Below are 15,509 nucleotides of genomic sequence, written 5' to 3'. Positions count from 1 at the left end.
TACCGGAATGGATAGTTTCGTTCAATCTGTAATAAAAAGATGTAATCATAATAACTACATAACAAGCAGCGAAACTCCGTACCGTAGAAAGGCTTCGAAAATTTTAAAGAAGATATACATTTTAATGGCAAGGAATGAAGTTTACGACGAATTATGAAAGAGATAGGCTTTAGATGGAAAAAAAAAAACAGAAAATAATCGGAAGCTGGTAATTGAAAAAAGTAACATTCGATTACTACGAATCGAATATCTTCAAAAAATAATTAATTATAGACAAAAAAGAAGATCGAACCGACCGAGTCGTAAACTACACCGATGAGCCCTATGTCGACTTATCACGATGATGGCGACTCGGGTGATGAAAACAGTGATGATGATAATGGTCAAGATTATGATAACGAAAAAAAATTACAAATACCAGCTTCGCTTCAACTAAACGAAGACCTGGCAACAGCTCTAGTTTTGACTTAATAGAAGGAATATCTATTTTACCCCAAGATTAAATTATTATAATTATTAACCTATATTTTTTGTTGATGTTCTAATAAATATATAAATAAATACATATGTTGATTTTAATAATTTAATTGCATTATGACGCAGAGTAAATAATGTTTTTGCACGTGAGTGTACCATGCGCAAACATACCCCCACTACGTCAACAAATGCTCAAGAAGTTTGCCGGCTATTATACAAACGTTCACATCATAAATATATAATAGTTCGGACTGAAGGTTACGTCAACGCGCCTTAAGAGAAACAATTCAGTTGAAAAATCGTTTTCCAATACCACTCAACCGCGCCCTAACATAAAGGCTGTTGTAATCCCCTAATTGCTTCATATATATTAAACTGAAATCGATCCACATAAAATAGAGACCGTATCCAACAAAGAAAAGACAAACAGCCACCATTTCATATTATATGGGAAGGACGTGAAGATATCGGCGCCGCGGCGCTTCGCATTCTCGGCAACCAATCGTAGCGCACCCGTAGACATCTACAAGTTTCGTAGCGACCGCTGACGCAGTAACAGGGCGCCGTAGCTCTCTACGCTGAACGGGACAAATTCGGAATACATTGACCTTTAACGAAAACCTCCGCATTCCCCGAAAAAATAATACAGTTCGCGCAAAACGTTCAACAGTGAAACAGGCATCTTCGAACGCACGAGTACACAGAACCGTCGCTCGCTTGTTATGGCACCGATAAAATTAATTCCGGAAACATCTGCAGTCATAAAGGTATCGTCGACGATGAGGCGACAGGCCTGAAGAGTGTCGCCGAGCGGAGAAGGATAAAGAAGTTGAGCGCGATGAAGTAGTGCGCTTGTGCGGATCGATCGGGCGACATCGACCGCGGGGCGCGCCGGCGGGAGCGGTCGCAGTCGCGCGCGAGCACGGCGAGGGGGCGCGCGCATCGGAGCACGTGCATGGCGCGTCTGACTGAATGCCTCGCGCCCTCGGGGAATGGCTTCGTCCGAGGAAGAGGCGACTACGCCGAACCCTAATTATGACTGCCTCAGTGTCCGAAGATGGTGGTGTTTCCTGCTCTCGTCGATCTTCACGTTCCTCGCGGGACTGCTCGTGGTGCTACTATGGCGCGCGTGCGCGTTCGTCTGCTGTCACAAGGAGCCCGAGCTCGCGCCCAACGACCCCAAGCAGAAGGAGCAGAAGGCCGCGAGACAGGGCAAACAGGAGTTCGAGGGGACCTTCATGACCGAAGCGAAAGACTGGGCCGGCGAACTCATTTCCGGTCAGACCACCACCGGACGTATTCTGGTAAGTCTACCGTGCTTTATTATTCACCGCCTCGCCAATAATTAATGGAAACTAATAAAATTACGTAAACGTAACATCCAGCAATGTTATACGTTGAAATAACGAGTGTTATCATTTCCACCCACTCGCCAGTGAAAAACAAACACCCTCACATTTTTTTTTCTTTTTTAAATAAACTCAATACAAAACAAGCTTACAATCAGATCATTATCCTACACGCAATTGACCTCACCAATCGGTGACCTTCTGATAAGCTAATCGATAAACCAGTTAGGTTAAACACAAAAACTCGCGGCAAGTCTGTGGTATAAAATAAGCTATTATTTAGTACAACAAAATAATTATCATTTGTTTTTTGACTATTAATATTTAAATTGTTTTTGTCCATTACTTAATTATTACGACCGAATCCTCACAGATTACGAGCATACAACATATTTTCTAAGTATTTTATTCCCGGGTACATCATGTTAATGCAGAACAAAATCACCCAAAATGAAATATTCAAAACACGACACAACATGTGTAGTATAATTTTTAATTATTTCAGTAAAACGCAATCAGATTAAACGACAGAACCTTTTGCTTGTCGAAGAGGAAAATTCCCATCAACCCGCAAGACAATGACGTCACGAGCCATTAAATCCGATGGTTCGCGATACACACCCCTTCGCCCCGGATTTTATGTTTCGTATTTTTATTGTCAACGTTATTGCCTTCGAGCAATGACTGCGCGTTATGGGCGCCGTTAATTAATAATTTTTAACGGCTATTACTAATTATTAGGTCATTTAACGGCTACCAGTCAGTGGTATCTTTCAAGTAGAACGAACCGCAATGACAAAGACCTGTGTCAAAACTACATACCTCCTTTCTTGTTGAAAATTAAATTTCACGATAATTTTGAATGACAATTAGTAATTGTCTACTAAGCTTAGTATGTTCGATAGTATTCGTGAGCTTTTCAGAGCTTAGACGCTTTCACGCTTAAGCTCATGCTGACTAGATGTTTGAATCACATGCAATTATCCTGTTTGTTGCTTGTGTTAGTTGAAACTTTGAATAAAAAATTATCATACCTAATCTAACTTTAACTGATCATTGTTATACAATATGGGGAATAGAGGAACAAGGAGACATGATCCCAGGATGCGTTGGTCTTATCTGAGATTATATAATCGAGGATTTGAACAAATTGCTGAATCTCAAAATACAGGTCATTCCATCTAAGTATTCGAAATGATGGTATGAAACAAAAATATGATAATTAGCGTTAATTCACTATAAATGACAATAGTGTCTGATAGTTCTGATTAAATCTTCTTCCTAAATTTCATTATACCAAAACGGGACTAACATGGAAAGCTAGTAGTAATAATACTTGCCTACCTCGGAAAGCTAATATCCTCGACCCACGCTGGTTCTGACCCAGCGGGATATTCCGTAGGATAACTGACTCTAACCGGCGCCATCTAGGCGGGCTTCGGACAGCCTGCCGACGGAGAGGGCTGGTGGTCGTGGCGCCGACGACCGCCAGTCCGGCGTCCCGAGGGGGAGGGTGATGGGAGAGATGTGCTCCGCACTAAACGCTTCACTTTCCCCCCTTTGCCTTTTCATGAGTTCTGTCTAATGCGAGGTATGGACGTTTTAGTCGGTTCGACTCCGACATGCTCCGCCCGCCAATCCCAGTGGAGGGCGAAATCCGGCGATTTCCACATGAGCAAAAAAATAATTCCATCACTCTGATGGTTAAGGTTTTTTTTAATAACATGCCCGTGTAGAACCTTGTCAATTATTTGGATTAAAACGACCATGATTAAAATAATAAGAAGTATGTACATACTAAAGATATTTCCGTTCGCTCAATACCATCATATATATTCGGCCCACGTACTTCGAGTAATTATCATTCATCTTGTGTTTAATTATGTAGGTACGCAAATAATCTCTGAATCATGCACGTGATGTAAGCTTTTGGAAGAGGCTTCTCTTGTTATTAGGATATTGAGAACCTATTTTTAAGTTCTTCATTGTTGTACATTCGTAGAAATCTATTAAACTCCAAATAATATATTTTTCCCCACTTATTATGTGTAGTTTTCATCCATATGAGTTTTAATCGACTGTTTAATTAATTTAAATACTTTGTTAATACTCATTTATGTTTTTTTCAAATGTAGCAATACTTAATCTTACTTCCTCGATAAAAACATTCTGGAATAACTTATTAATGTTACGACAGATCTTTCCGAAAATAAATTAATATAAATCAAAATGGTTTTCGCCCAATGTTCGATGTTGGGACATACCTAATCACCAGAAATATAAAATATTTTAAATGCGGTTAGATAATCGTCGAAATTTTTCCTTATAAAAGTGGAAAAAAATTATTTCTGAAAGGATTTTATTTACAAAACTAAATCTTATGTTTCAAGCTACAAACTAAAAACAAAGATAAACAGAGGAAAATAGTACGTAATTGCTTTGTCTTTACCTATTTATATAATCATTTGATTACTAAGTTTCATCAAGAAATGCATTAAAATAGCATTCATTTCATTTTACTAAAAAGTCAAATTCAAAGTCAAACGCAAATTCTCGAAGCTTCCGTGTTAACGAACGCAAGTTCAAACCGTAAACACTATGAACATGTACCATTTCGATATACCGTAAATGCCTACATAATCTCGAATCAATACCTTCCTACGTCACGCCGGTAATGGGATGTTTGAAGGGTGTGGGCGCCCTCTGGCGGTGCGGGACGCGAAACGCCAGGACCGTGACCCACTTACGGAATATCGATGCGGCCCCCTAGCCCATTTTCAAGTACATTTTCCCTTTCGTTAGCGCCTGCTCTGGTTGCATCGCCTCTGAATGCAGCTATATGAATGAAAAGAAGTATTGGATTATCCACGCGACGTTCGTATCGATTGAAGTTTCGAAGTTTTAAAATATCTTAGAACATAAATAAGAATCGAATTAATTTAAAGCCACCCCTGAAATCTACTATTACTTACAACTATAACTACAACTACAACTCGACTAACTAATATAATTTATTCGCACTTAAATTTTGCTAACAACAACCTACATTCTGTACATTACTTAATTGATATTCGTAATTCGTTCATTCTATATACTATTTACATGAACAAATATTTTAATTTAATTAAAAGAAATTCCTTTTAGCGTAGTATGGTTTTGTAGTTTTATGGCAAATGTTTTGAATAGTTGTGTACTGAAAAGAAAGGAAATCGCGGCAGACTAAAGGACATAGTTTTTGAGAAATCACTTCTTCATCGATCAGGTGACGTGTTGTAACGTAACAATCTTCGAACTAAATTTCTTAGATAGATCAATATATCAAATTTAAATTTTCGTTTATTTTTCAACTCGACAAGCTCAAAAGGTCGTTCTGATGTCATTGGCCGATGACTCACGTCTATCTGCACTGGTGTAGACTTCTGCATGCAGACACCAAATACAGAAAACCGGTTGATTCACAATGAATATTGATGTTCCAAAAAAACAGGTTTTATTTTGCAGTAACGCTGAATCAATAGGAATTTTACATTGGAAATTAACCAACAAATGATTTTCATTAATTTAAGCCGTGGGGAATCTGTGGCTACACAGAGAACCGATGGTTCGAGGGAGAGTTTATGTTGCCCTAAATACGTCATTTCGGATCCTCCCGATCCACTAACGATGCTTTTAGGTACCTCAAGCACCGGTCACCGTTCTAACCCACAGACACAGCCCACTGAGTATCTCACCGGATTTTCTCAGTGTGTCGCGTTTCCGATCCCGTGCTAGATTCTCTTGCTAGGGTTAATGTTGGCAACGTCGTCAGGTTTGAGTCCCGTGAGCTCACCTACTAGTTAGGTTACGCTGACATAGTCTCACAAGGCTATCAGCTTAGGTATGAAAAAATATTGCGTGTGCTTCTCAATACAAACAATAAATAGCACGTGTGCTTTTTATTGTTGCTGTGGAAGACAGAGGTATGGACCTCCCAATTAAAGATCAATAATCCGCTCTCATATGGCGCCAGCGATCACAATGTTAATCGTTTTTTTGAAATGTTTTTACTGGCGGTAGGAGCTCTTGTGAGTCCGCACGGGTAGGTACCAACCACCACCGTGCCTATTTCTGCCGTGAAGTAGTAATGCGTTTCGGTTTGAAGGGTGGGTCGGCCGTCGTAATTATACTGAGAGCTCACAACTTATATCTCAAGGTGGGTGACGCATTTAAGTTATAGATGTCTATGGGCTCCAGTAACCACTCAACACCAGATGGGCTGTGAGCTCGTCCACCCATCTAAGCAATAAAAAAAAGAGTATGGAACAAAAACATTTGTGTAAAACAGTTCTTCTACGCTGTCGTGTTTAATATTCAATTAAAATCGATTTTCTTTTTCTTTCGCGAGTCGTAGGTATAATTAAAACTACTTTTAAATATCATTAACTTATGTCGGACGTTTCTTCGAATATTTTACAGTTTTCATGGTCGCGGAAGATTCTTACTTTAAACCGTAAAAGCAGCTTAAATTATAAATCGTGTATTAAAATTAGGAAAGCACCTAAAAAGGCACATAGCACCCGATATCGCGTGTCAAACTACTTTTTTTACTAACCAGAATACAAACATGGAAGTTTATTTCATTGCTTAAACACATTTCGTGTAAGTTCTCGAGCTGCCTTCGAGCATAAATTATTCGATTGCCGTTAATTTTTTATAACGTTGACATTTTTTTTTATTGCTTAGATGGGTGGACGCGCTCACAGCCCTGGCGGCCACACCAGCACCTGGTGTTAAGTTACCCACCTTGAAATATAAGTTCTAAGGTCTCAGTATAGTTACAATGGCTGCCCCACCCTACGAACCGAAACGCATCACTGCTTCACGGCAGAAATAGGCGAGGTGATGTACCTACCCGTGCGAACTCACAAGAGGTCCTACTACCAGTGAGAAGTAAGACAGATGTACTTATCTGCATTAGATGATTACGAGATTCCCACACAAAGATATTTTGTGCTCGTCTGTTGAACTTGTGTCCGCCTGTAGCAGAATAAAAGCTCAGCTTTATGGGCTTATGGGCTATGGGCTCCGGTAACCATTTAACACCAGGTGGGCCGTGAGCTCGTCCATCCACCTAAGCAATAGAAAAATAAAATTAAAAATATTTAACAAAGATATATTTTATATTTAAAAAAAATACGTAAAGAAAACCTATTGCAACAAAATTAAATGACAACTTCCATAACTGTAGTCGAAGTTAATTAAACATAATAAGAATAACAAAAAAATACTGGTCAAATCTTTTTAAATTTTTTTTAAATGGAACAACATTACAAGCACAAGCTATCAAATATAAAGAATCGACAAAATAGTAGTAAAAAAGTTTTGGCGTAAATAAAAAAGGCTGTTAAAAAGAGTGTTGTTAGCATGCTTTTTTACTCTATGGCATATTACAAAACCTAGCTAAAGTTACATAACCAAAACTATTGTTGCCGACGTTTCTAACACAGCTACATCCATTTATCGTATTAGCTCGTGCTTAGGTCATGATCTAGGTCACAACGCTTCGATCTGAATCAGATAAAACTACATTTCACTGTAGTGACTAGGGAAATACATATATATTTGAAAGACATCTTCCCCAGAGCGAGTGTCGGATGTGACCTTATTAAAGTTTTAAACTAGTTGCGGTATACAAGAGTTTCTCCTTAGAAGACAAAACTGCTGTCACAATAAAGAAAACCGACCCCAACAAAACATAAAATAATAATACATAATTATATCATCTTTTTTTAATTTTTTTTTATTGCTTAGGTGTGTGGACGAGCTCACAGCCCACCTGGTGTTAAGTGGTTACTGGAACCCATAAACATCTACAACGTAAATGCGCCATACACCTTGAGATATAGTTCTAAGGTCTCAGTATTGTCACAACGGCTGCCCCACTCTTCAAACCGAAACGCATTACTATCATCACCGTAATTCGAAGGTAATTAAACACGCGTTATTACGGATAACTATTAAATTACTGCTAAAATCTTAATAAAACTGAAACGGAACCGCACCAGCCTTCACCATAAAAAAGTATTATCAAAATCAATTCGCCTGGGTAAGGGTTATGAGGTAATACGCAGAAAAACAAAATACAATAAAATTGAGAACTTCCTCTTTTTTTAATTCTGTTAAAATGCGCTTCCATGTTGACAATCGTTTACAAATGGCATTACATTTTCGTATAATAAATCAAGCCCTTTCAGGGATTACGTAAAATCTTAATAAAATTGAAACGGAAACGCACGAGAAGCATCAGACCTTACCATAATAAATAATTTTCAAAATCAATTCATCAGGAAATAAGTTCCGAGTTAATATGCACAAAAATACAATCAAATTGAGAACTTCCTCTTTTTTTTAGGCCTGTTAAAAATACGTTTCCATGTTGACAATCGTTTACAATGGCTTTACATTTTCGTATAATAAATCAGCAATAAGCCCTTTCAGGGGTTACGCTGACTTATCAGCTTATGTGCTAAATCTTCTCTCTCTATTCTCTCGGTAAATTAGCTATGACGATGACAAGGACATTTGGATAGGTAGTCCTACCCATGTACCAATTCATCTCGTTCCGGGTGAATCCTGAATCCTTTTAAAACGACACATACATTTCGACTTAGTTTGGATATACAATACGTGGGGTCCTTGTGTCCCCTTACGGGGGGCGCGGTTCGGGCCTTTGAGCAACTCCCTCTGCCGGGGCTATGGATAAACAACTACGCACTGTTTGCTACGTACGTAATATATACTATGCATAATGTATGTACATACGTACCTCTTTACCTATCGAGAATATTATAAAATTCTCTCATATGATAAGTTTACGTATTGGTTTTAAGCTACGAATAAATAATAAGTCTTAATATTTATTATAGTATAAAGACTTACTAGCCGTACTTGCATTTAAAATTAACATTATTATTTATTGTCATTATTATTAGGGTATCCAACACTCATATAAATATTAGCCTATCCATTAAGTATAGGTATGTGTTTTCTATATGGATATTAAGTTTCAAGCCAATCGGATGCATGCTTCAGTAGTTATAATGGAACATCCGTAAAAACCACTGTAGATTTATATATTAGTATAGATTACTTATTCGAAGGTTTTAAGATTAAACATTACCCTTTTAATAATGCTTTCAGAATACTAACATAGATAAAACCGGTAGGTAAAACCATCCTATCTATTCCTTTAATAAAGCTGGAAATACGACCTCACGCCTCAAAATAGTGGCAGGGCTGAGAGGTAATCTCTAGACTCCCATAAAAGGGCCGAAAAATCAAAAAATAAACTTTAAATCAATTCCATTCGCTTTAAAGATTGATTTTATTCCACTTCATTGTGAAATTTGGGTATATAATTTAATAAAATAAATGTAATATTGTAGCTTAATAAGTTAATACAATGAATTGTCTTTTTTATTACACAGAAAGCAATAGAGCGAGTTATTTCAGGCAGTTAAAAATACAGATAAAGGTGTGCCGTAACAATTTACTTTGTCTTGTTATTGCCCATTGAATGTGTCGATATATGTCACAATATATCACTCAACACAATTTCACATGGATTTGTTCAGAGCCTAATTGAATTTTAAAGTTCTTTTGAAACATCGGAAAATTCAGTCAAACAAAAACCTCGTAAAAAAAAATCAGTGCCACTCATTAATATTTAAACGGATACAGAACCCAAATGGAAAAGTGACCTTTCGAAATTGGGTCCGCCTATCTATTTCTGCACTGAATTCATCCCGGCCAATCGATGCTCCACATCTGCCGAGGTCCCTCCGAATACGGTCAGAAGTACGGCAGCATCGTACATAATAAACGACATTTGACATTTAACCAGAATAGAAACGACAACGAAACGCTTTCCTGCATCTAACTTCTATTTCCGAGTCGTGAATTTAATATGCAGACGGATCGAAGCTGTACTCACTAGCGCTTCTAAAAAGAGAAAGACATTGCTAATATTTTGTCATCTACGTGAGTAATTATCCTATGTTATCTAAAAAATCCACTCAAGTCTTAGTGAATTCCCATCATTTAACTGGGCCCTTATTTCATTTCATCTCATCTCGTCATTTATCATGTTTCATTCAATTTCATCCCAATGGGTTACAATTTCAAATAAATCAACTTCATTCCACTGGCAACAACGACATCTCAAGACGACAATTGCCATACTCACAAAGAAGAACAAACAGACTTCATAAAAAACAAAATAAAAGGAATATTTGTTTTTTAAACTTTGAAATGAAATATCAAATTTAAGACTTTATTTACGACTCAACATAATAAACTACAAGCAATATGACAACCATAAGAAAATATATTTTTCTAACAAGATTGACTTTGTCTTATAATGTAATCATGTAAGTACTTTTGTGCATTAGCATTGGTGTCCTTGGCACGAACTCTGCTTAATATTGTTATGTTATTATTCAACGGGTAGTTTTTCTCGACAGATTTAAGATTCTTGTTAGTACTGTCATTTCTTTTTCCAGCGCATCTGATTATATTGTATTCATAATAAGAACTTCAGTTTTTAAAGAAAAACCAAAATATTTTTAGGTAGTAAACTAGAAAAACTAGATACCGCCATTCAACCTATTATTACTACTACAAAGCACTCATGCGTGGCGATTTCAAAGCTGGGAGAGCTATTCTACAAAACAATTTCATCAACCTCATATCCGAAGACTGATCCTGACAACACTCGTAGTTATAATATGAGCTCCTTTAACTACTCTAACGCTATTGTTACCAAACTATTAGTCTATTTATGTATAAAGGCTGGTTCGACACATTGGAATTTATAATAAGCTCGTATTCAGCAAATTCCGGACTCGTGTAGGCGCGGATCTTTTGTCTCGCAGAACAAAGATTGTGTCAACCCTAATGTTGAGTTCGAGATTCATTAAATTTTGGATTGGCTATACTAATGTCACTGATTGTTTTTTTTTGCGACACAATTGAAGATACTTCAATTTCTTTTTATCGGTTTTAAAATTGTCTACCTACTCGTAAAATACTAGGAGGTTATCTGTACCAACCACGTCTTTTATAAGCTAGATGTTAAGCTAATTCCTAATAGAACAATTCAAATTAATTTCACTGTTACAATGGTTGTGGAACACTTGATACTTAAAAATGAGTTTAATCTTTTCTTTAGAGTAGATGGCGTCTTTTAGGTGAGCCATAGGCCGAGAATCTTGTGCAATAAAAGAAATCTGTTTTGTTTGCCTATTTACGTTGCTTATAAAATATTATTACAAATCTTTATTAGAGAATTAAAAAAGGCTTATATCATACAAACATTTTTTTTAACTTTAATTCTAATCATGAATTCATAATTCTAATCTGTTCACAAACAGTGAATTTTTGATTGATTTTGCAAATGTCAAAGGTACAAAAACCTTTGTCAAACGAATTTGAGATGTTACATAATCATAGACCTATATAGTAGGGACACGACATATTGTTCTATACGTACAATTGCTTATATAAATAGCACCCATTTTGAAGGCACATACATAAACATATATCTATCTCGTTCTTACTCAGCACTTTAACTCGCAGGAAAACAATATAACAGTATTTCAGTGCGTACATAAAATGAAACATGAATATACGTAAATATCTCCGTCTCCGTCTAATGAGGCCGAAAATCCGCCATGTTTAGCGCGCCAAATGTCATTGTCACGTCAGTTCGGCCGTCTGTTTTGGGTTGTACATTATTTATTGACTTTGATATCGATTTAATATGATTTATTATATAAAATTTCATAATTTATCATGCTTAAAACATACAAAAATAATAATTAAAACGTATTTTATAGGATCTCAAGAAAGTCGATGCCCTAAAACTATTATCTATATGTATTTAAATTCATTATGGAGCCCTCATCCGAAAAATCCATTTTTCGGTCGGAATCTATTGATCATGACACTAATCATAAATACCACTTTAAAATATGTCATCAAAACATATTTAGACATTCTGTTTAGATATTTCGGGAAAAAGGCTACCGACAAAATCTCTTCGGAACTATTTAAATAAAATAGTTTTATTCCGCAGTGAGTAAAACACTATTGTAAATTTGTTAAATATTTAATAATTAAGTGATTTTAGAGAGGAAGTCACAAGGAATGACGTTTGTAATTAATGAATAAATGTTCTGTAGGTGTTTTTTTTTTCACGCGGTCCCTTGATAAGTTTAAAATTTGAATCACTCTCAAGCGAAAGTGATTCAAATGGTGCGGCGCACCTTCCTTGGGGTGCGCTACGGTAGTATGTTACGGACTTTAGAGTCAGGAAAACAATTAAAATAGATTGTAATAGTCTAAGAAAAACACGTACTCAAAATACGATAACATTTAGCATGCTAGAAATGATGGCTTTGAACTACGCCATATCTTTATGTTTTGCGACAAACGACAACTTTATAAAATCAGTGTAGCAACTTTTAAAAATCATCATATCGTTTACTTGGCAAATTCGAAGGACGAACTTGTCTTAGATTTCACCCATCTAAATCATATCATATTTGCACATAACAATATACCTACTTACTTCCCATTAAAGTATAAATTCTACAAATAAATAATACTCAACAATATTTAAAATAAAATGAGCCAAGAACGTTTATCGATAAAACCTGATAACATTGAAATCTTTTGTACAGCACTAAAGCCGCCATGTTTTGTGGCCAGATGACGTCACACTGGCACGAAATTTTGGTTGACGTTTCATTTCCATAGGTTTCCTACTTCATTGTACATAATGCACTATATCGGGTCAAGTAAGTATGCACCTAATGGCAACATATTATTATGTTTTTATATGTAGTTTGGAGTTACGTTGTACATCCCATTTACGGCTCCGACCTGCTTGTATAGTACCAGTCGAATTGGCGCGCCAACGCTCCAAATACGGTCGGCCATTTGCCAAAATTCTGACAAACGTATTAATGGTAAAAATGCTAGATTTGAGAACGGATTTTCGTGCGTATCCCTCGACAATTCTTTAGAAAAATATTTCATAGAAACAATAATAAGTTTCGAGTTTAATTACCTTTTTTAGCGTGGATAGATACACTGGTTTACTGTCCTCTAATACTATGCGGCTACCGGCGCACATAAATACCTCAGTGTATGCTGCTGCCCATTTTGGGATATTAGGTAGTCACAATTGCTGACAAACACGGGCGTTCAGGCGATGGTACAAATACCACAAGTGGTAATGAATTGTTGAATAATCACCGTTTTAGTTTCAAATAAGTTGATATCAGTTAAAAAATTAGCTTAACGATTTACGCTGATGCCTATTCATGGTGTTTATTATTAAAATATGGACCTCGAGGTCTTTATTCAGCGTGAAGTTAATATCAAATTTATTTCGAAACAATTATATTTTTGGTACCAAAACTCATGTCTTCGTCGCGGGAGAAACAGCATGGACAATGAGGTCCCATACAGGAAGACTTACGGCTTTTATAATTCATTAAAACTACAAAATGTTCATTACTCACATCGGAAATATCAAAGTAGTGGCGAAATATTCCGAGAAATCTAATGACCCCATTGTCCGAATGAACTATCTCGTCTTGAACACTAAACGTCGCTGTCCCGTTGCATTTCGAATTTGCTGTAAACATTTACAGATTAATTGAATCCGATATCAGACTCTCAGTTTACAGGTTTGCGACGGAGCGCCCTTAATCTAATGTCACCCATGGTTATACACCTTTGAGCCACTTCGATATAGCGGCACGACACGAGAACCCTCTCATCGTGGTCGCCGGTAACTACATTCCTGATCCTGCGGACAGAATGGAAAGCAGTCGACGTCGCCCAAAACACGTCGTTTCGAATCCTCCCGATCCACTAACGGTTCTTTTAGGTACCTCAAGCACCGGTCATCGTCCTCGTCGAACCCGTCGCTTGCGACGAAGGGCTCTACGAGTAAATTAACCCACAGACACAGCCCACTGAGTTTCTCGCCGGTGCTTCTCAGTGGGTCGCGTTTCCAACCGCTTGCTAGGGTTCGTGTTAGCAACGTCGTCAGGTTTGAGCCCCGTGAGCTCACCTACTAGTTAAGGTTACGCTGAAATAGCCTCTCAAGGCTATTTCAAGCTTAGGTAGAAAATAAAAAAACATCTTTGAACAATAATAAACTAATAAAACTTCGAATTCGACAACAAGTCTAATATTATGAATCCAAAGTGAGTAGGCACATCCGTACATGCTTTGTCAATATAAATATAAATGTATATTTTCGACATACAAATTTCACTCTCAAAGTCTCAAAAAGGTTGAATCAAAATAAAATCACATCCGTACAAAGAGAACGTCAAAGATCTTGGGTAAAAGGGGTTCGACAGCAGCGGAGGCGCTTCGGAGTCCCTTCCTTAACTCGATAGCGAAAAGGTCAAAAGAAAATTGACTTCCGAGATAAGTGAATCGCGGTCGAGATTACGAAAGAGATTTCGGAGTAGGTACTTATGAAAATTGTTGAATCGCAATTTCTGTTTTGGATCCGATTTCAACTAATTTATTTATTTGAACGTAGGCAAACTGGGTGATTCGATGCTAAGCTTTTTTTATTTATAGCTTAGATGGATGGACGAGCCCATAGACATCTACAACGTAAATGCCGCCACCCACCTTACTTTTTACTGGTGGTAGGACCTCTTGTGAGTCCGCACGGGTAGGTACCACCGCCCTGCCTATTTCTGCCGTGAAGCAGTAATGCGTTTCGGTTTGAAGGGTGGGGCAGCCGTTGTAACTATACTGAGATCTTAGAACTTATATCTCAAGGTGGGTGACGCATTTACGTTGTAGATGTCCATGGGCTCCAGTAACCACTTAACACCAGGTGGGCTGTGAGCTCGTCTACCCACCTTACCCATAAAAAAAAAAAAAAAAAACCTTGGGACATGAGTTGTAAGGTCTCAGTTTTAACAGTACAACGGCTGCCACATACGTCACAATTACTTAATACATAGTCTTGTAAATAGTTTGTAATTGAGTTTAATAACTTTTTTATTTCACGTGATGGGTGAAAGAGCTAGCAGCTTACCTTGTGTTGAGTGGACTGGAGTCCATAGGCATCACAACGGAAATGCACCACTTTGTGTGGTATAAAAGCTGTACCATCCTTCAAACCAATACGTATTACTGCTTCGCGGCAGAAATAGGCAGGGTGGTTAATAAGCCTTTAAGGCTCATTAAGTGCTAATAAAGAGGAAGTCACAATAGTTTTTTTTTCGTATCTATTGCTAGTAACCTCGAAGGTTTATGCTAGCTTCACGTATAGTTTATAATGTTACAGTTGCCAGTTGTTGTTTTAACAATGCGTATTAGTCAATCAATTATATTACAAATTTAACCTGTCGCGTTAAATTTGTTGATATTCAGAAATTCGTTGCATTTTCGCGAAATAAACAAGCTCCCTGTGTCACTTTCAGGTGAATAAAGAACCGATCAATTTGTAGACCCGACGGTCCGTAAAATCACAAAACAAATAAACACACTGTCGTACTTTTTTTTTTATTGCTTAGTTGCGTGGACGAGCTCACAGCCCACCTGATATTACGTGGTTACTGGAGCCCATAGACATCTATAACGTAAATGCGCCACCCACCT

General features: G+C 37.3%; 1 protein-coding gene across 2 annotated transcripts in view; it reads left to right on the top strand.

The window, feature by feature from the left end:
• Positions 1-757: 757 nt before the first annotated feature.
• LOC101738409 (calcium-activated potassium channel slowpoke) overlaps positions 758-15,509 on the top strand; it is an 83,323-nt gene continuing 68,571 nt past the window's right edge. For both annotated transcript variants that reach the window (XM_062670200.1, XM_062670199.1), the window contains exon 1: positions 758-1,781. In XM_062670200.1, coding sequence (XP_062526184.1) covers positions 1,470-1,781 — 312 coding nt within the window. In that variant the 5' untranslated portion in view covers positions 758-1,469. The remainder of the gene's footprint in view (positions 1,782-15,509) is intronic.

The sequence above is a fragment of the Bombyx mori genome, chromosome 9, assembly GCF_030269925.1.
Source record: "Bombyx mori chromosome 9, ASM3026992v2".
Lineage (NCBI taxonomy): Eukaryota > Metazoa > Arthropoda > Insecta > Lepidoptera > Bombycidae > Bombyx > Bombyx mori.
Note: the sequence above shows the minus strand (reverse complement) of the source record. Positions and strands in the feature narration are given on the sequence as shown.